Raw genomic sequence first — 19,645 nt, forward strand, 5'->3', positions numbered from 1 at the left:
CCCCCCACCAGGCATCTACCCCCCCGCCGTAACCTTCTTCGACCCAGAAACCGACACCCTCCTCCCCACCCAACAATCCCAATACTACAACTACCTCGCCACCCAAACCGGCCTCACCGGCCTCGTCATCCTCGGCACCAACGCCGAAACCTTCATGCTCACGCGCGAGGAGCGGCTCAAACTCCTCCAAATCGCCCGCGCCGCCGTCCCAGAAACCACACCCATCATCGCCGGCGTCGGCGGCCACTCCACCGCCCAAGTGAACGAGTTCATCGCCGACGCGCACAGCGCGGGCGCGAACTTCGCACTCGTCCTCCCCTGCGCGTATTTCGGGAAACAAACCACCCCAAAAGTCGTAGACGACTTCTACGATGCCGTGGCCAAGCAATCCCCGATCCCAATCCTGATCTACAACTTCCCCGCCGTCTGCAACGGCCTAGATCTCGACAGCGACCAGATCGCCGCGATCGCCCAGCGGAACCCGAATGTGGTGGGCGTGAAGCTCACATGCGCCAGCGTGGGCAAGATCACGCGCCTAACGCACACGTTCCCACCCTCACGATTCGCTGTGTTCGGCGGCCAGTCTGATTTCCTGATTGGAGGCCTCGCCTCCGGGTCGGCGGGGTGTATTGCGGCTTTCGCGAATATCTTCCCCAAGACGCTGGTTCGGATCTATGAGTTATACAAGGCGGGCAAGTTTGAGGAGGCGTTGAGGCTGCAGCGGGTGGCGGCGCACGCGGAGAATCCGACCAAGGCGGGGATCGCGACGACCAAGTGGGCGGTGAGTCAGTTTAGTGCGGTTGCGGCGGGGGTGGAGGGTGGTGATAAAGATAAACTAGAAAAGTTGCTCAGGCCGCGGAGGCCATACGAGGAGCCTTCGGGTGCGATCAAGGCGAAGATTTTGGAGAAGATGAGGGAGCTGGCTGAGATTGAGAAGACTTTGTAGGTGATGAAAAAGTGCTACAGTTTATGCCTATGTACTTGTCCAACGGTAGTCGTGGTAGGAAATGCAGGTAACCAAGCGCCCTGTGCTGATGCTGTAACCTGGAGTGCCTCAACAGGAGTATCATGATAAATGCTCTAATCAGATGTCGTCAAAGGGGGGATCCTCGTTGTAGGAGGATCTGTGCTATTAGGTGTGAGTAGATGTGGTGCCGGTCGGTACGTCGCGTCCTGCCGGCGCAATGATGTCTGTCTCTTCTGGAACGATCGAGGCACTGCGCTGTGGCGGAGCAGGTCGAATCAGAGCTGATGTCAGCGATTGAGCGCGTCTGTGGCCTGTTACATTGCCTGAGCTCGACCCGCTCATTCCGCGGTCCATTGGGTGAGGACCGCGAAGACTCGAGGCACGATGTCGCGCGGCGGCCTCCCTCGCATAATCCTGACTCATTCGCTCGCTCGACAGGGCAGCATTGACTTGTTCGAGAGCTTGGAAGTCCTTTGCTGTCCAGCTCACCCGGTGTTGCCGCGCACCATATGGCAGATTTGAGTAGCTAGATCTCATTGACATTGTTCGTGATGGTGACTTGGGCAGTGGAATATCCTCGATGATCTCCTGTGGCTGACCTACTTCGGTCTCATCCGTATCCTCATCCTCGATCTTCATTTCCCTCCTCACTTCTTTCACGGAGAAGTACGGCTCTTTGGGAACCACCGGCTCTGGTGGTGGAGGCGGCGGTGGTGGCCGCGGTCGATCAGTATCTTTGTGGTTGAGATGCTTGAAGTATCGATCCTTGTTCTTGTTCCACGATCTTGGTCGTATCTCCTCACGATGGCGGAAGATAGACATGTAGCTCGTCACAGCACCGACCAGGATGAACACCATTAAGGTTATAGTGAGAATGCCTTGGATGACGATAATGACTATTCCCAGTACGGTCGTGAGGATACGGCTCAGTCCAAAACGTGGATCGAAGGCCGATGAGAGTGCAATTGTCGCAACCTTGCTGAAGCCCAACAGATAGACCATTAGCAAGTTCAGCCTGTTGCTTTCGAACGGTCTGAGCCAGATAACAGCAATGAAGGCCAAGATTTCCCACACGAGAAGCGCAAAGACCTGAATCTGGGGATGACCAGCCGCGCCGCCAAGTATACAGGCTCTGACGAGCTCGTAGAAAAGCCAGAACGAGAAGAACCACCATTTGGATCTCCTGTAGCGAGCCGAAAGCCAGCCGAATTTGGTAAGGTAGTCAAGATCGTCGTGGACGTGTGGGCGATCAGAATCGGCGTCTGTGAAATAGAATCGGCGTATGGGCATCGATAGCTTCGACTTGGTGGCTTTCTCTTCATCAGAAGCGGCCGATTCGATGGCTGCTCGCTCGAGATTGATGGTGCCGGTCTGTGATACGAACTTATCGTGTCTAAGCTTATAGTACAGTGCGTATGCTGCTGTCCCGAGCATGCCGACCAGGAATATCGCAAAAACGATTGCGGCTACCGCAAGCACTCCAGCCGAACCTCCAAGTGTGAACTGGAATACGGTCAAAAAGATCATCATGAAGAAGGCGATAAAGCATGCGCGTAGCAGCGTGATACCAATGTAGCGGCCCCAAAAATGCCGAAAGTCGTCCGTTCTGTCAGTGCGCATGATCTTCATCTTGATTGCAGCCTCAATACTCCATTTCAAGATGGTCATTGCACCTGTTAGGAGAGCCAGTAGCATCAAGAACCACAAAAACCCGGTCATGAAGGCATTGGAAGCGGGAATACCCTGAGGTGCGAGAGTCCCTGCGAAGCCGCTGTAATTGCCAGGAAGCGGCAGACCAGGCAGGACTGGTTGACCATACCAGCCAAACTGAACGACTCCATTCTCCGACGCTCGCTTCACCGGAGGATTTGAGTGCTGTAATGAATCGAGGGCGCGTCGGTATATCGAAGTGATCGAGAAGCCACCTCCTAGGCCAGGTTGATTCTGTCCATTCGGAGCGGAGCCGACCATACTGATGTTGCCAGCATTGCTGCCAATGAATCTATTTATGCTATTCTGCATCGGCCGACTGTAGATTTGGCCAGCTGCCCATGCAAAGTTGCTCCACCAAGCAACCAAAACGCTCGGCCAGTTCATGGAGAGTGCGCCCGTGAAATAGATGTGGTGGAAAACGGCAAACACCACCAGCACAGACAAGGAATGCGCATAGTGCTTCCTCGTTTCCGAATAATTCTCGCCGTAGATTGCTACAGCCACAGAGGAAGCAAATGCAATGAAGGCGAAAGCACCTAGAGTGGATCCAACCTCAGCTGGGTGCGAAAAAGAACCTCCATTGGTGATGACGGCAGAGAAGCAGCCGATCTGCGACTGAGTCGAGTTGGCGAAGACACGCAGAATAGCTTGGCCTTCAAAGTCAGGTATCGTCAGAGCTATCGGTGGTATGTTGGCAACGTCGGCTGGTGCAACAGGGATGATGCCATTGGCCTGTATCGGGACTGATGCGTTCATGGGACAGAGACTCTTGATGTTGGCAAAGCACGGGTCAAAGGTGAGGTTGAATCTCGATTCGCCGTAAGCAAACACGCCGATATAGACTACAGCTGGTCAGTGCATCAGAGTACCGCTCATGTTGTACCACTCACGAATGACGCTCTCATTGGCCAACGCAGAACTTCCTTCGAGATGGAAGAGCACCGTCATGTTGTCTTTGTAGTATGCGGCATCGAAGCGACTGACGTTCAACAACGAGTCGCCCTGGCAGTCGCCGAATTCTTGCGTATACAGTGACGGCTGGCGATCATCTTGGAGCCAGACAGTGCCTTGATCGCTCGTGTATGGCACCCACAGGTGGCCATCGTGTACGGTCGGATCAGCCTGCGCCAGGCATACATTGAGGATCGAGAGGATGGACAGCAGAAGCGCAACGCATCGCGCTCCACGGGCCGACGTCTTGATCATGATCAATTCTGGTGATTTAGTTGCCCGAGTGCTTCGTACGGCTGGGCAACGAGGAGTGACCCCCGCGAGAGGTCACCGCAGGTACATGCTTGCGCAGCAGAGACTGAGCGAGAGACAGTTGCAGAAATGACAGGTTGCGTCCGTTCTGGTAGGCTTATCGGCGCTTCCTGGTCTATCGATCGAGGACGCGGGACCGCGTTTCGTCTAGTTTCGTGTTCCCGCTAGACAGGTGTAGCAATAGATGCAAGCATAGCAGTATTGTTTGACAGAGGCGTTTGCGATAGTGAGAGCATGATTGCAAGAGAAGGCAAGGATCGAGCACAGCAACAAGCAAGGAAAGCGCACCTGGATGCGCTCATCCTTAGCGAGGACCGCCATCCTGGCATCCTGCCGTGAATAACGTGGCCGGTAACGAAAGTCCATCTTTGAAGCTATCCATGCACCTCGTGCGCACGCCGACGCCTAATCAGGGCTCTCGAGCACTGATGCAGCCAGTCAGCGTTCACTGTGACGCTGCAATCTGCACCGAAGCGGCTCGGTGGGCTCCTTACCGCCTAAAAATGTCGGAGGTGTCGGCCACTCGGTGGGCATCTAACGCCCAGACCTTTGAATGGCCTTCACCTGTCCATCTTACTCCGTACACACAGCTATCTCGCGCCAATTGTGCCCATCGTTAGTCAGCGAGATAACAGTCTCTTCTTGAAGGGACTTCAAAACCAGATCGTACCCAGCTGTGCCAGCAGATCAACTCCCGTCCGAAACAAAGGAATACGAGCACACGGACTGGATCATGCAGTAAGAACCTGAGCGCCCAGAGTTCTGCCAGATCTGACAACGATCTGACACCAAACCAATCGGACAACCACGGCACTCATTCAAGCAGTCCGATTAACCTCTGGTGACGTTGCCTTATTCAAGTTCGCAAAATGTTGACGGCTGGGAGGCACCACTGCACTCCGACCTACCCGGTCCAGTGTTCGTAGAATACAGCAGGTACGCAAATAGACATGGTGCGGGACAACTCGGTCAAGAACAAGGTCAGTGTATTTCAGGCCACGCATTAGAGACGCGCTCCAGGGCAAAAACTGCCAGACGACTCCGCCGTCTAGCCGACGGACGCTCAATCACAGTACTAATTTCCGCTCTGGAATTCGCAGCGTCTTGACACTAATTAGGCATCTCAGCGGATGGAGTGAGCCACATGGAGCAGAATCATTCCTGGGCGTTGACACCCTTCATGAATGGGTCAGTAGCCATGCCTACGTGCTTGGACTGTGGTCGTTGATATGCCATTCCAGACGTTCCCGACCGCACAAAAGCGTCCTTTGACAATGCCGAGAATGCCATGGAGTTGCCAAGGTCTCAAGCGCTTCACTGGCTCTGAATCTGTCGCCGTCGAGAGCGGCCACGTTAATGTGTTGACGAGAAGTTCAACACAGAGTCCATGTCTGATGTTTCGTCCCTGATTTGTGCCCCAGACTGACTGACAACGTTGTGCCACGCTGTAAGGATGATCCGGTGCATGACCAAATGAGATAAGACAGCTAGCTGCTAGAGTAGGGTAAGGAGTTCGCCCGCCTGCGACTGGGCAAGTACTGGGGCATAGGCCATTTGAGACTTCATCGGACATCGAAACGGCATACTTTTTGTCGAGAACCCGTGACACACGTGATCGGGAGCCCGTCCGACATACCTTGAAAATGATGTCAAGAGGAGGAGGGCCTTTTGGTCGGCAACAGGAGGGATGGCTGCAACCCGGGGATCGCAAAGATGAGGCAACTTAGGTGTTTTCCCGAGGTGACGGACGAGATCAGAATCTGTCGCTGCGACGTGAGCACCAGCGCAACGAGCGGTCTGAGCCAAGGGTCTGCTGCTGGCGACATCAACCTGTCTATAGCCAGTATAAGACGGCCATCTGTATTTATGACCGCGACCACGGGTCCAGAGCGCGGCACTGCAAATCCCTCCGGTATGAACACGGATGCGATTATCGAGGCTTCGGTGAGTTGCTTTCAGTCGCTCGATCAAGTCATGTGCAGAGAAAGGCCTCAATTGTCGATCAGCCAGAGCAGTAGTGTGCAAGAAGCCATGCACAGATCATGTTTGAACCAGGAGGATTCACGATGTCGAAAGTTCTCGCAGAGGCAGTCTAAGAGCCCTGCCACGCCTCAAGCATACATCATGGCGCTGATGTCGTACTTGCAGATGTCAAGATCAGGACTGGCACTCATATCGGTTTGTTGACCGTGATGCTGCCAAAAGACCGGACCTACCTGATACTAGGGCGGCTTCGCTGCCGCGTGAAAATTTTGCTTCCTCATCCAGTCTACTGTAAGGAATTGGCCGTCTCCAGCAACGATAGCATGATGGGACCGGTAGCAGAAGATAGTTTATTGTTTGAGAGCTCATGTAGACGTGAGAGCGTGCCTTCTTAAACATGTTCCTGCCTCGTGTCAGTTCCATGACACAACCGATTCTTACCTCGGCATCCTGCGAGCTCGCCGTTTTCGAGATGTGGGGGAAATGGCAGTGCCTACCTGGACCTTGGGCCCTTGACAGCTTGAGGCCAACCCCCGAATCAGTCGTCAGAAGGCGGGGCCTGGACTTATCACTGGGAATGGAGTTTTGGGGAGGGTATCGCCAGGATGACATCGGCACCTCGCCTGTACGCTTCGCACGAGAGGTCCCATCAAAAGGGACCAGCACATCCCCCGATAAAGCAATCTTTGGCGAAAACACAGTAGCGTGGCTGTGTTAAGATAGCAGCCGTTGCCAAATTGGTTGCTTCAAGCCGGTTTTCGAGAAAGCCATTAAGACATACTTCGCCCGCAATCTCTCTACAGCGGTCGAAAGTCGGCACAGTGGCAAGGCTGCGTAGCCGAGAAGCTTCACCGTTGTGGCCTGCTTGACAACTACTGGCTGGCTGCACACAATACCAGCATATCCTGGCCAGCGAGAAGAGTCGCGTCCTCGCTTGAGCTCCGATGCTGGCCACGCGACCTCAATTTGGCTACAGTCTTCACATTCGCTCGCTCTGTTGCAGTCGACCTCACCTCGCGTATACCTACCACCCTGCAAGGCCCGCCGGTGCGTTAGCCGGCCAGGTACCCCGCTGACAATAGCTTTGTACCTTTGCAGATCCTTCCCTGAGCATCAGCTATCGCAGGAGATATTGCACGACCTGTGAACATTGCACATCCTACACGTCACTTGCAATTGTCGCACTCAAAATTGGCTTTCCGCCTGCAGGAGCAATTGCTAAACCCTGCTCACTTGCTCAAGGTTGAAGGCAGCAGCCGGTCTTGAACTCTCTCTGGACATAGCATACCCCGATCGACCGGTATTGGCGCTCTCTGAGGTGTGAGAACTCGAAAGTGGCAGCACTGATTTCCTTGTCTCACAAAAGTTGATCAAGGCTTCGTAAGACATCCGCGACCGATCTGTCGTTACTACCGCCAAAAACTTTATCGGAATCCTGTCGGTGACAGCGGGGGAGATTCGGGGATCAGGCCAGGAGATTCTGATATCGTGTGGTCACTCCTGACCTGACCATGTTGCGATTCTCTTGATTTCAGAACATGAAGTCGAACTCCAAAGTCGACGGTGACGGTCGCATGAATCATTCTGGCCCGGTTTGGGCAGATGCTACGGCAGCACAGCAGATTGGTGACGACGATGACGAGAATGAGGACGCCATGGGAGAAGCGGACGAGGAGCCGGCGGCTGAAGGCAGCAACACCATCTCGCAAGCCAAACAGGACGACATCGCCAACGGAACGCAGCCAAAGCGGAAGCGCCCACTCAAGTTGACTGCATCGCAAAGGGAAAGGAAACGTGCAATCGACCGTGAAGCTCAACGCAGCATCCGAATCAAGACCAAGAATTACATTGCGCATCTTGAGTCTTTGGTCAAAGCAATGGAGCAGAGCGACACGAATGGTCCCGACGGTGAGACTCATCGGAGTAGAGAGCTCATGAATCAGCTGCGTCAGAGCCAGGAGGAGGTCCGACGTCTTCGGGAAGCGATGCTTGGCGTGCAAAGAGTGCTAGGCGGCGCATTGGGTGACGCGAGCAAAGCGTTACCGTCGGAAAATATCGATCAGCGGCAACCTTCTTCGTCGTCGTCACCGCCATCTGGCAACGAGGTGACGGGCCATGCGAGAGCCAGCTTTAACACTGCCATCAGGCCTTCCGTGGAGGCTGCAGCGCCGTTCTGGGTGCCGCCGCCCGATTCAGCACATGCGCAATCCTCCATCGCAATGCATACAGACCACGCATCTCCTCTTGGGATACACCCGGCTCGCCCGGATAAGGACCCTAAAATGCGTCAATATGAAGGCGAGATGTTCTACTATGCAGAATACCATCTGGCACGGGTCTACTCAGCCCCAGGCCCTGGAGCATTTAGCAATCGACCTTTTGACGAAGACATTATCGTTCGTGCTGTCATCGAAGGCTGGCCGGCCGTTGAGGAACGATACCCGCTCGATCTCGGTTGGCAAGTGCTCCAAGAAATTGACCAGGTAGTTTTCCCTGACGTCGGTGTTGTCGAGCGAATGGCTGCATTGCGCTTGCTCCGTATGAAGTTGCTACACGTCGCCAACTCCACCCCAGCTCCGCACGACATTCCCGGATATATGACGTCTGAGGTCGTGCACCAGGACAATCGATCCAGGGTTGTGGACAGTTTTGTCTGGCCCGGCTTCCGCAAATTGTTGATCGAAACGCCGCAACGGTACATCACCAACGAATTTAACGAAAGTTTCCGGCATAACCTGAAATTCCTCTGGCCATTTGAGATCTCAGATTCATACATCAAAGACCCCATCACCTCGCTGTATTGTTCTGCACCTGAGTTCATGCGACGACAGTCCGATATCAGGTGCTGGACCATGAAGCGGGTGTTCTTCGACGGATATGAGGAGCTGTATCCGAGTGTGCCGGCCTATGAAGCAGAGATCCAAAAATCGCTGCCCGGCCCAGGTATGGGTCCAGGACCGCATTCGGCTCCCCAGTCTGCCACTTCGATCCGACCACATGGATCTTTTGGCATGCAGGGCGGAGGTTCGATGGGTATCGTCGAGGAACACGAGGTCGAAGACGAATTGAGCGAAGGCTCCGGTCCAGGCCCATCCATCGTGCTACCTAGCAATGATCACACGGCCTGGGGAGTTGCTCAAGTACCACCTTTGTCGACATCCATGGCGAGGCATCCGCATATGGCCAGTCCAGTGACACCGATGTCAGCTGGTTCATATTGGTCGGCCGTTGGTATGGAGCAGCATCATGGCATGGCAGGACAGGCATTCCCCGGACAAGTGACTGCACCGCCGCAAGCGCAGCACTTAAGACATCAAGGGAACATGCCTCAGATGTATCCTCCCTAGGCATGTTCTGACGAAGGACGATCGTCAATTTGCTGCATTCCGTGCTGCTGTTCTATAATACCCCAAAATCGATTCATATTCTGCCGGCATTTTTTGCGGACATACTCGCACCTTTCTGGTGTTGCTTTAAACGTACCTTCGAACATTGCTTAATGTGTCATTTATTGACTCAAAACTTGCTCACGACCGATCCTGCGAGTAGCCATCAGATGAAGTCCAGAACCTCTCGTCGATGGTCAGTGATGCAGAGGTTCAGTAATCCTACGATACGCTAAGATGGATTGTGCTGAGTTCGTGTAACGCAGAGGACTGGGGAGGCTCCCGCTTCTGCGTGAAAATATGCCGACGCCGGAATGATATCATTGGACGTCTTGACTTCCTTCACCTATGACCGTTTCCGATCACTCCGAAAGTGTTAGATGACTAAGGTATTAGCGGTACCTGGTCCTTGCAATGGCGCAAACATATCAATGCATCTCCCAGGTAGTCCATGAACAAAGTTATCGTGTCTACTTACTTGCTGCGACTGATCCAAGCAGTGTTCGATGATCGCAGCAGGCAAAGAGAACCTTTGTCAACCGGTCGACAGAAGCCCTTGGCATTTCAATTCATCTGTCAACTGACTACCGCGAGGAGCACTCTAAGCCATATCAATATCACCTTGAGACAGCTGTCCGTCTCCGCAGTATCCTGTGGTCAATGCAACAGATGCATATTGAGCCACGTAGTAGCGAAAAGAGGTAGCAGGCCCGCCCTCGCTCCTGTCAGGCAGTGGCAAAGTCACCGGACGAGGCATTTACGGTGCTCGGCGGACTTCAGAGCGAAAATCTGCAAGCATTGTCGATATTGGATCGCCATCAACCACTGAAGGCGCTCAGTATCGACGAGCCTTCAGGATTGAAGTGAAGCTGTGTTGTATTGAACACGCTGATTTGTTCAAACAGAATACACAATCCTGGCACCGGGAAATTGTCTACAGGCTAGATCATGCCTCTCTTTCACCACAGAAACAAGTCTTCTACGCCGGATCCGGCTCCTAAGCATTCTGCCTCGTCTACAACAAGCCCTGTATCACCGAGCGCCTCTGAAGGAGTCGGTTTGCTCGACAAATTGAGGGTTCGAAGCCATAGCAGGGAACGGGACAATGGTGGAGGACGTGGCGCTGCCGAACAAGCCGATGCTGGCGGTCTTACCAAGACTGACAGCGCGTCTAAGGATGGAAGACCAGCAGCAACTTCTTCCACTGCTACCACAGACCACTCCACAGCGCAATCCCGACCTCAGTCGCACGCTAGATCCGATTCGAAGAATCGGTCTAGCAAAGGGTCGACATCATCGGCATCTGAGACGCGTCAAGAGGACCATCGTGCCGGCTACGGCGTGAAAGGAACGGAAGCCCACGATGCGCTGTCCAAAGAGGATGTCAGAGCACTGTTTTCTGGGGCGCCACACTTCACGATTGAGCCAGGACACAGAGGTCGCTCGTTTCCCCAGGCATTCTACCCATTCGCTCTCGATCTCGACCTGACTGATCTCCACGATCATGTCAGCCTCACACACGAATCTTTTGCGTTAGCAACGCTCCACTCTCATTTGCCTGTTCCGGTGTCACATCTCGCAAAGCAACGATTGTCACCGGTGAGCTCGGCAACAGACAGCAATCTGGACACACCAGTGAACCGCGATGTGTACTCGCCAACTTCATTGGCGCCACACTCGTCGTCCGCGACCTACTTCCAAGCCCATCCGACTCAGGATCCAGTAGCACTTGAAGTGGCATCACCATCGGTGGCATTAGACGAAACAGATTTGACTTTCGGCAACAAATTCAGGCCTATGTTCGACTTGGGCATCTACGAACGTCCAAATATGTTGTCACTCCATGGCATCGAGCCAGGAACGTTTGGTCTGCATGCTTTCCTAGAGCGAGGCGTCGCGGACGGTCTGACGCGTACGGCAGCTACTAGTGATTCGATATCAGACCACATGACTTCTTTTGCCGCCGCCGGAATGAGTGCGTACACTGCAGCCGAGGCTCAGTATGAGGATGAGAAGAAACCAACCAACGTGTTTGAGTACAAGTCAACTACCGAGGCTCTCAGAGCACTCAGTGTGGAGAATGCCAGAATCGGTAAGCATGCGAAACCGTATGATCGTGTTGGCCTGCTCCGTGAGGGCCCTCATGCGTGGACGAAGATCGGCGTTCGACCCATCGGTATGCGCACAATAACGGAGCGTCTCCAGAAGGCCAGCGAACTGCGCGAGGAAGTGGTCAAAAAGGGCCCGAGATTCACTGCTCTGCAGGCGGAGGGATGGGGCGAGAAGGAGATGGGCAGATCCTTGTTCGAGGATCTCATCTTTGATCAGCCAGAGTCCCATCCTTCCGACAACACCGCATCGTACGACAAAGGTCACTCTCTGAAACACCAGATTGAGGTGCTGGTCAAAATCCTAACTACGCCTGGAGCCTGGCTCGACTTCAGCCTCCCACGTGAGCGCCTGCTCTTCGCTATGGGGCTGCGTACGCGAGAGGTGAAAGAGGAGACCGACGAGAACGGCGTGAAGACTTCTTCCAAACAGTGGCTGACCCTCGTACAATTGCTCCTGGCGGTGGAGTTGACGATCCGCCTCGACGCAGCCTTGAGGCGAGGTGTGGCGATGCACAGCGAGGAGATCGCAGTGTCTGCCATGGAGATTCATCGCTTCAACAAGTTGCGGAATCTCAAAGTTGACTGGGATTTGGCCATCGCAAAAAGGTTTCAGCGACTGTGTTATGCGAAGCCGGTGATGAGCTCCGGCTTCTGTTTCGCACACAGTACTGAGCGCGGAAAGCGGCCGACGGTGGGGACGAAAGCATCCTCATTCAGACTCTTCGGCAAGTTCAAAGGCCAGGACACGAAAGCGGAGGAGGAATGGAAGTACGACCTCGCTGTTCTCCCACGGAAGCCTGCAATCATGATCGATGGACTAGTTCGGTTCGCGGAAGATATTGGCTGGGATCCAGCCTCGATTGAACATATCCAGACAGATCTCGAGCGGAAACTATGCAACGTCAGCAAAGAAGCGCGAGAAACGATCCTAGCTCATGGCGTCGAACCGATCGCACACCCGCATCTTGCGCGGCACACTAGGGATCAAAGCAGGCTCGAAGTTAGAGCTGTCGGTCCAGACACGTTGGGCGGTCCTCTCAGTCATGCATGGCTGGGCGGACTGGTCATCCCCGGCTACAGTAGCTGCGATATCTTGATATGTGCTCTACTGGAGAACGACACACAGCAGCGCGCTGTGGAACGTTTGGGCAATATTGCCTACCCACGCGCTGGTTTTGTCTTGGGCGCGAAAAGCTGGTGGTCGAAAATCTGTATCGTTCCTTGTGTACTCGCGCCTGCTCTCGGGTCGAAAGAGCGAATGGGCTGGATTGGGCTCCCGGAAGTCCTGGCCCCGGTCAACGCTGAGACTGGGCAAAGGATGACTGATGGCTGGTATCTCGTTGCAAGCAAATGGGGCAGTAGGACGATGAAGAAGGATGTAGGTCGAATTCACGACGTTGATGACGTGGCCAGGCAGAGTAGTACCCTGGGCGTGGGCAAAGGACATGTCCTAGGCAGAGAGTTCAATATGGTCACAGACCGCGATCTTGACAAGTCCACGGCTGGCAGAGTCCCGGACGTGATTAATTTGAATCTGGTGCTGCAAGAGAAGGAGTCTGATGTCCAGGAGAATGCAGAGGGAAAGTCGCTCCACCAGGCGAGCGTGATCGCGGATGTCAAGGAAGGATCAAGTGCAGCGGAAGGCACGGCCGTGACAGTGCACCTTCCTTTGAAATGGACGATAAGATTCGTCGCACAGCATCCTTGCAGGCCTCCACACGGCCACGTCAAAGCACCCATTGGAGCGACCTTACAGAGCGACTCACCCACGACCCTGAAGCACAAACACGCGGAACACCTACCAGCACACATTCTGCATAACTCCTTCAAGTACGCCCTCAAGTGTATCTCCGACGTTCTCGACATCTCTGGAGACGATGAGACGCTGCTCCCAGACCCAACGAGTAAGGACGACTGTGAAGTATGGGTGGTGGATGCGCGCGGAGGATGGGAGAAGGAAGTACTGGTCAGAGCGTGGTGTGCGTATGTTGGGCTGCATGCGATCATTAGCAGGGTTGGGAGGGGCTGTATCGGTTGCGCGGTCAGGGAGGCGAGGGCTCTCGAGGTTTCTGTTGTTATTAGGGTGACGAGGTAGGACGCCAACGCGGCGGTCACTACTCATGGGGCTGTTATTGACATCGCGAGGATGGCAGAGGACCTTGGGAAGTTTCTGGAAATCAGTGAACCTGATCACCACTGTCCACGTCACGTATTCTGCGCTGATTTCTGCTTCAGTAGCTGCTGCATGGTTGATTGGTGACTCGTTCTCAAGTCAAAATAGTCCAGGTTGGGAACAATTCGATAACCGTGCTATCATGTAATTTGATACTGACTCGTCCAGCTCGAGTATACTGAAGATCCAGATCCTTAGCCGGTGACGGCGCTTATGATCCAAGCAAATCCAAGGACAACAGTAGGTACTGTATCTCATGTTCAGCTTCGACTGATGAGGCGCGGCTTTCAGGGGCGAGGCCTTGTCGCTGGTCTGTTGGAGCTCAAATGTGGCTTGCCAACTCGAAGAATGTCGTTATGGGGAGAAGATCGGCGAAGAGATCGACACGGCCACCCCGAACGATATTTGGCTGAATAACGCTTTAGGTGCCTGAGAGCCGAAAGAAGCTTTTCGTCATGACCTCTGCCAGATATTTATCTTTAGGACCTTTGGCAGCTCGCTTGGTCGAGAAGCAAACGGACGGTGTCAATGAGGTCGTGCGCGGAGCAACGTACCTAGCAGTCTGAGCAGTACTCTCAAAAACTTCTGTGGCGGTGGTGGCACGGCACGGCCTGCTATATGACGGACATGTCGATTGGAGTGAAGCTTCGATCCCCACGTGATTGATTTGCTTCAACCCACGCGACACTGGCTCTTGCTACCGTTCGTGGTATGATCTTCATAGTGTAACTCAGCTGTGAACACTAATCGCATCATCCTGCAGCATCCGAGAATCTGCCATAGTTGGTTCTATTCCCTCGATATCGCTTAGGCTCCGTACACGACTTCCAGATAAAACCATAGCAGTCCAGACAACTGCAGTGTCTGACGAGGACGTAGCTCGAGCCAGTTGGATATGCGAATGCCGTGATCTCGATGTGCCGAGCTGTCAAGTTTCGGCTTTGACTTTTCGCGAAAGATCGCGCAGTTCATGGCCCCCCATACAGGCCCACTACCATGGTCACAATTCGTCGTTTAGCGCAAGACAAGCTCTTTGCTAACCGAGCTGCAGACTGAAGCTCGGAGTTGCATGAAAAGCATCGATGCAATTCTCGTTTCGCACCTGACTCTAAATCCAACCTCACCTTTTGTGTCTAGAAGCATGCGGGCGCGACAGGCCACACCTCGTGCTTGCGAAGGCCCCAGACCTTGATCGCACGAAAGTACACGGTCAAATCTCCACAATCCCGACAGTGTCGAGCGAAGTTTTCTCCAAAGAGATCTGCTCTGATTCGTTTGTTGTTAAGCCACGTTATCGACGACACAATCGCAATGCAGATCCTTGCATCCTTTCAACTGCGTGGCTTCTCTGTACCCCTGTCTGCCAAATTGCTAAGAACATTGATGAGGCTGCCACAGGGAACTCACGCGTCTCGAAAGCTACGATGACATGCCTGAGTGGACGGAAATCATGTCCAGGGCACCAGCATCCACCGCACGGGGGTTCTTGCTGCCATTCCACACCCGATTATGTGCATCACTTGGTCCAGCTCGGCAGGCACCATGCTCGCTCTTTCATCCAGACCTCGAGATTCCGAAGCTCGCACTCACTGTTCGTTTCGAATGTCTCGTGTCAATGTTCTGGACATCCCACAACTTGATGCTAACTGTTCTGTCGCACATGAACTCGTACTTAGTCTTTCAAGACCACGTCCTCGGCGCTCCAGACGTCCGATCCAGGCAAAGCATCTTCTGTCGTCCAATCAGCTATCAGTCTGGCCGAGGGCTCATATTCTTAGCGGACCACGTTTGGCTGGAGCTTAATGACTTCTCCAGTCGGTCAAGACCTCGAGCCTCCTGTTCTATCTCGTAAGCACCTGCTGAGCTCTAGTAGTCCAGTCTTAGGCCTGTATCGAACCCTAAGCACCTCATATGCTGCCCCTTAGGCATCTATGCAGCATTCTTGATTTATTTTGGGTAGATTTTGTCGATCATCCCTCTGGCTGGGACGACTACACGGCGGTTCCGATTTGACCTCTCTCTCGCTAATGATGTCTCCGTATCCACCAGATCATCAAGGATCACTCGAGTCTGGTCCACCAAAGCCGCATGGCTTCGGGCAAACCTAACCGGCACCCACTGCAAGCCATGCCCCTTCCCATTTGCCAGCATGGTGTCTCCTGTTGGTGGTGCTACTTCGCATTCTTAGCAAAGATCAACTCAGACAACCCCGAGGAACTCATGCCAGCGCTCTAAGGTGGATCGTGGGTTGGTTGCCCTGTAGGCCCCATCTGCCCCTCCTAAAGTCTGCTCTATGCTGGGCATACACTAGGGCATTGTGGAAGCTGCATTCAAGACTACGGCAGCAGTGGCTCTGCAAAGACAAGTGTTTGTTCTCTCCAAATAATTTCTTGCTGTCTTCAACACACTGCTGACGTCCAGCCTTATCGCCAGTTGTACCTTTATCCACGAGAGCTCTTGTCAACTTCGCAGCCTCGGAACGATATAGTTCCGGGAATACCTCAGGCGGCGCTGAACGAAGCTGGAACACAACGATCGAAGCTCGAGAGCCAGTCGCCTTGAGACACTGTACCTGAGCATCTTTGTGCGCTGAGCAACACTTGCAACAAGCGCTTTGACATTGATTAGGCATATACGACGACCTAGACACCAGCAGTACGACGGCCTCTTGTCGGCGACTCGAGCTGGACGACATAAAACCGTGCGCGTCACTTTGATTGGATTGGTAACCACGAGTATTGTGCCATTTCGCGACCTCATCGGTAGATCATTGTTCACCAGCAATGACGAGGTCTCGAGAGTTTGATCGGAATGGTCGATAGCACTGCCTATGCGACAGCTTGACATAAACTCTACCAGTGAAAGTACAGCGTCAGGGTATGGCATACCAGACAGTCAGCGATCAGTCCGGTGGGTTGGCCCAGCAACATCTGACCATGTACCCTCATCTGGAACCAGAGACTATCATCCACGACTCGGACGATTCTTCGGTGGATCCCACGTTAGCTCTTGGAGAGAACAGGACTGGAGAGCTCGACGGGAGAGGCGGTGTGGTCAAACGAGCAATGTCAACGCCGGACGTGCGCGGACTCGGAGTCGAAGGCATTGCCTTAAGTGCAGCAGACAAAAAGCGCAATAAACTTGGCTATCATCGCACAGCCGTCGCATGTGGTAGGCAGATTCCGAGCACCTTTCGGTTCTCTGCAGCAGCTCACAAATCCAGGACACTGCCGACGACGTAAGATACGATGCATTGCCGCCTTCGAAGATTCCAGCGGACGATGCCAGAATTGCATTCGTCTAAAGAAAGACTGTCATTTCTTCCCAGTTGATCAGACAAGCCTCCCAGTTGGTCGAAGAGCCCGAACGGCATCGAAAGCCGACACCAGCGTCGCCGAACGAGACGTGTCAGGCTCTTCATCAGAGCAAGGCGGTCCGCCAGTGCTCAAGAGCAGTCCTGAGGAGGTGGATCGATCCGGTGCCAACGGCTTAGTGCCCAGCCCTTTGTCGCCGCACGAATTGACAGGCTTTCCCAACTATGGTGGGTCTGACGGTGCCTTTCATGATCGATCTGATGCCAGGACAGATTACATCCAGCCAGCCGAGCGTGTTGGCTCTAGTCAAGCCTACGGTCGACCGAACACAACTCTATCAACACATTTGCAAGTCAACCCGGACATGACCCGCTCTCAGCACCAATACTTCTCACCTATCGCCACGCAGTTCATGGCATCACCGCTCGACGCTTCGCCACAGACATCATATCTGGGCTCAAACCAGACCTCTGGCAACCGATCACAGTGGTCTTTCACAGGGTCGTCCGCGTCGGCGTCCATGTTAGACTCGGAGGAATCCTATCATCCGTACGGCGCTTACCGAAACCACTCTCACCCATCAAATTTCCGTCGAGCTAGTGAGCCTCAGCACTCGTCCTTCGGCTATCGCGATAGCTACGGATATGCTCAAGAGGCGGTCAGCAGACAATATCACGATCCTTCAATGTATAGTACAGGTGGCTATACCTCACAAACAGCCACAAGCGTACCACAGCTGCCTGTCTCTGCAAGCGCAGGTTATGGACCAGCGTGGCACCCCAATCAAGGCGGCCTGCCATACCTGCGCGAGGAGGATGATCAGTCACACCATTATGCTCGCATCCAGCCCTAATGCCCGTATAGCGTACGAAAGCTGCTGCAGAGTCAGCAACAGACCATACTGAACACACGCCACTGCAACGTTGGACAATTGCTGGTCTCGGATTCTCGAGTCATTTATGGCTCGACGCAATGCCGACGTAAGCATCCATGGCACGAAGTCTTATTTGGCAAAATTGGCCGAATGCCCGAATACCAGATCTGTCGAACACTGTACGTATATACTCCCATTGTTGAGTGCGAGCGCGATCAACGCACACTTTGATCGTTTCGCGTCGACCCGAACCTGTGAACAGCATGACGAGTCAAAATGGACACCAGCTCGTCAAGTCAGTTGCAGTGCCCTCGTCAGGACGACATATCGGGATATGTTGCGATAGCAACGAACAGAAGGCTGTGAGACGTGTTTGCCAAGAAGTGACCGGCTATGTTGGACAACCGGATGGCATATGGCGCGGAACTGTTCGGTCGCATAGACATTTGCGAAGAGCAGCGTCGGTATCAGCAACAGAGAGGAGGGTCGGAGCACCAGCACCAGCCACCGAAGCCGCGATGAATGCATGCGACGCCAGGTCATAAGTTGTTTGCCACGGCGGGACACAACATGCGCGATCGAAGTACTCCGCGTCTCGACCTTATGGACTTTCTGTCGAGAATCCGAACATACAACCGTATTTATTCACACAACCGTATTTATTCTCACAATCAGGAAAGAACGACCAACGCTGTACGGAGTACTCAGCAGGACAAGTCAATCGAATAAATAAGCTGCAGGAAGCGAGAACCTTGAGCTTGTTTCCCGGTCACGAAGCGTCGTGAGTTCAGGGGCGGTTGGATAGAGTTCGATCTCCAGACACGTGTGGGCAAGCCGGTACTCACGATGGAAAAGAATGCATTGGTTGCCCGAGCTGTGCAGTACCCGCCAGTCCATTCACACCACGTTGCGAGTTGCGTTTTAGCTGCAATTATGCTAGCTCTCGAACAAACATGACTACTGCACATGTACCAATAATATGAACGAGACACATGACAACGAAACGAAGCCACCAATACTAGTAGAGCGGTTTTGCTTGGACCATCGCAGGAGCCACGCCTACCCAATCGAATGCGGAAAGAGCGAGTTTCGTCCCCAAGTCCTCCTGCTTTTGTTGCTAACGCGTCCTTCTATCTTCCACTCTTACCTTCTATCATTCTGCTATCGTGTTTGCATGTGTAAAACACTCGTGACTGCTCGACTGTTGTAGCAATTAACGATGTTCAATGGAGTGCACTATCTCCGACCAGCTGGCAGCAAACTGGATTCTTCCGGCGGACTCCGAAACATCACCAGACTCGTCGCGATGCAGTCACTGTCCGTTTCTCCATGACTTGTTTCCGGACTGCATGAAAGCCATCAGACGCAGGCGTCGCATACAGCAAAAGACATGAGTACCGGAGCCAAACCCTCCACTGTCTCAACATCTGATCTGCGAGGCTCTGGTCTAAAGCTGTCGACACAGCAGCAGCGGTCTTTCAGGCTTGACGGCGTTTCAAGTCCACTCAATGATCGGACAGGATCACAGACGACCTGTTGAACCGATGCCATGTGCTGAAGCACTGTCCAGCACGGCTTTGTCATCTAGGCTTTCATCAGTGTAGCGCATCGAAGTAAAGCGCTAACGCTGAGACCACCCACACCTCCTCAAATACCATACCTCCTCAACAATTTCACCTCCGAATCCAGCTAGTCTTCGAAGATCTCAGGATGATATAGATCTGCAGAACGCCGCGTCACTCTTCTCCTTACGGAGCGGACAGGCGCAAGTGCAACGGCCTCAAGTGTTCAAACCATTCCTTGCTATGTGATGCAAGAACTGGCCAGGGATCACGTACGCGACATGCGTGACTGATCTACA

General features: G+C 53.7%; 5 protein-coding genes across 5 annotated transcripts; 4 read left to right on the plus strand and 1 right to left on the minus strand.

The window, feature by feature from the left end:
- Positions 1 to 11: 11 nt before the first annotated feature.
- AB675_5962 (uncharacterized protein) lies at positions 12 to 946 on the plus strand (the record flags this gene model as incomplete). The annotated part of the gene is made up of 1 exon (XM_018146215.1): positions 12 to 946. A coding segment is annotated over one exon (935 nt), but the record flags the coding sequence as incomplete, so codon positions are not given.
- Positions 947 to 1,132: 186 nt separating this feature from the next.
- Positions 1,133 to 3,886, minus strand: AB675_5963 (uncharacterized protein; the record flags this gene model as incomplete). The annotated part of the gene is made up of 2 exons (XM_018146216.1): positions 1,133 to 3,522; positions 3,571 to 3,886. 2 exons carry the CDS (start codon positions 3,884 to 3,886, stop codon positions 1,133 to 1,135), a joined length of 2,706 nt encoding a protein of 901 aa, XP_017996977.1.
- A 3,578-nt stretch (positions 3,887 to 7,464) lies between these two features.
- AB675_5964 (uncharacterized protein) lies at positions 7,465 to 9,273 on the plus strand (the record flags this gene model as incomplete). The annotated part of the gene is made up of 1 exon (XM_018146217.1): positions 7,465 to 9,273. One exon carries the CDS (start codon positions 7,465 to 7,467, stop codon positions 9,271 to 9,273), a length of 1,809 nt encoding a protein of 602 aa, XP_017996897.1.
- A 987-nt stretch (positions 9,274 to 10,260) lies between these two features.
- AB675_5965 (uncharacterized protein) lies at positions 10,261 to 13,518 on the plus strand (the record flags this gene model as incomplete). Its single annotated transcript, XM_018146218.1, has 1 exon — positions 10,261 to 13,518. One exon carries the CDS (start codon positions 10,261 to 10,263, stop codon positions 13,516 to 13,518), a length of 3,258 nt encoding a protein of 1,085 aa, XP_017996877.1.
- A 2,957-nt stretch (positions 13,519 to 16,475) lies between these two features.
- Positions 16,476 to 17,763, plus strand: AB675_5966 (uncharacterized protein; the record flags this gene model as incomplete). Its single annotated transcript, XM_018146219.1, has 2 exons — positions 16,476 to 16,767; positions 16,820 to 17,763. 2 exons carry the CDS (start codon positions 16,476 to 16,478, stop codon positions 17,761 to 17,763), a joined length of 1,236 nt encoding a protein of 411 aa, XP_017996930.1.
- Positions 17,764 to 19,645: the final 1,882 nt, after the last annotated feature.

Source organism: Cyphellophora attinorum (genome assembly GCF_001299255.1).
Source record: "Cyphellophora attinorum strain CBS 131958 chromosome Unknown Contig27, whole genome shotgun sequence".
NCBI lineage: Eukaryota > Fungi > Ascomycota > Eurotiomycetes > Chaetothyriales > Cyphellophoraceae > Cyphellophora > Cyphellophora attinorum.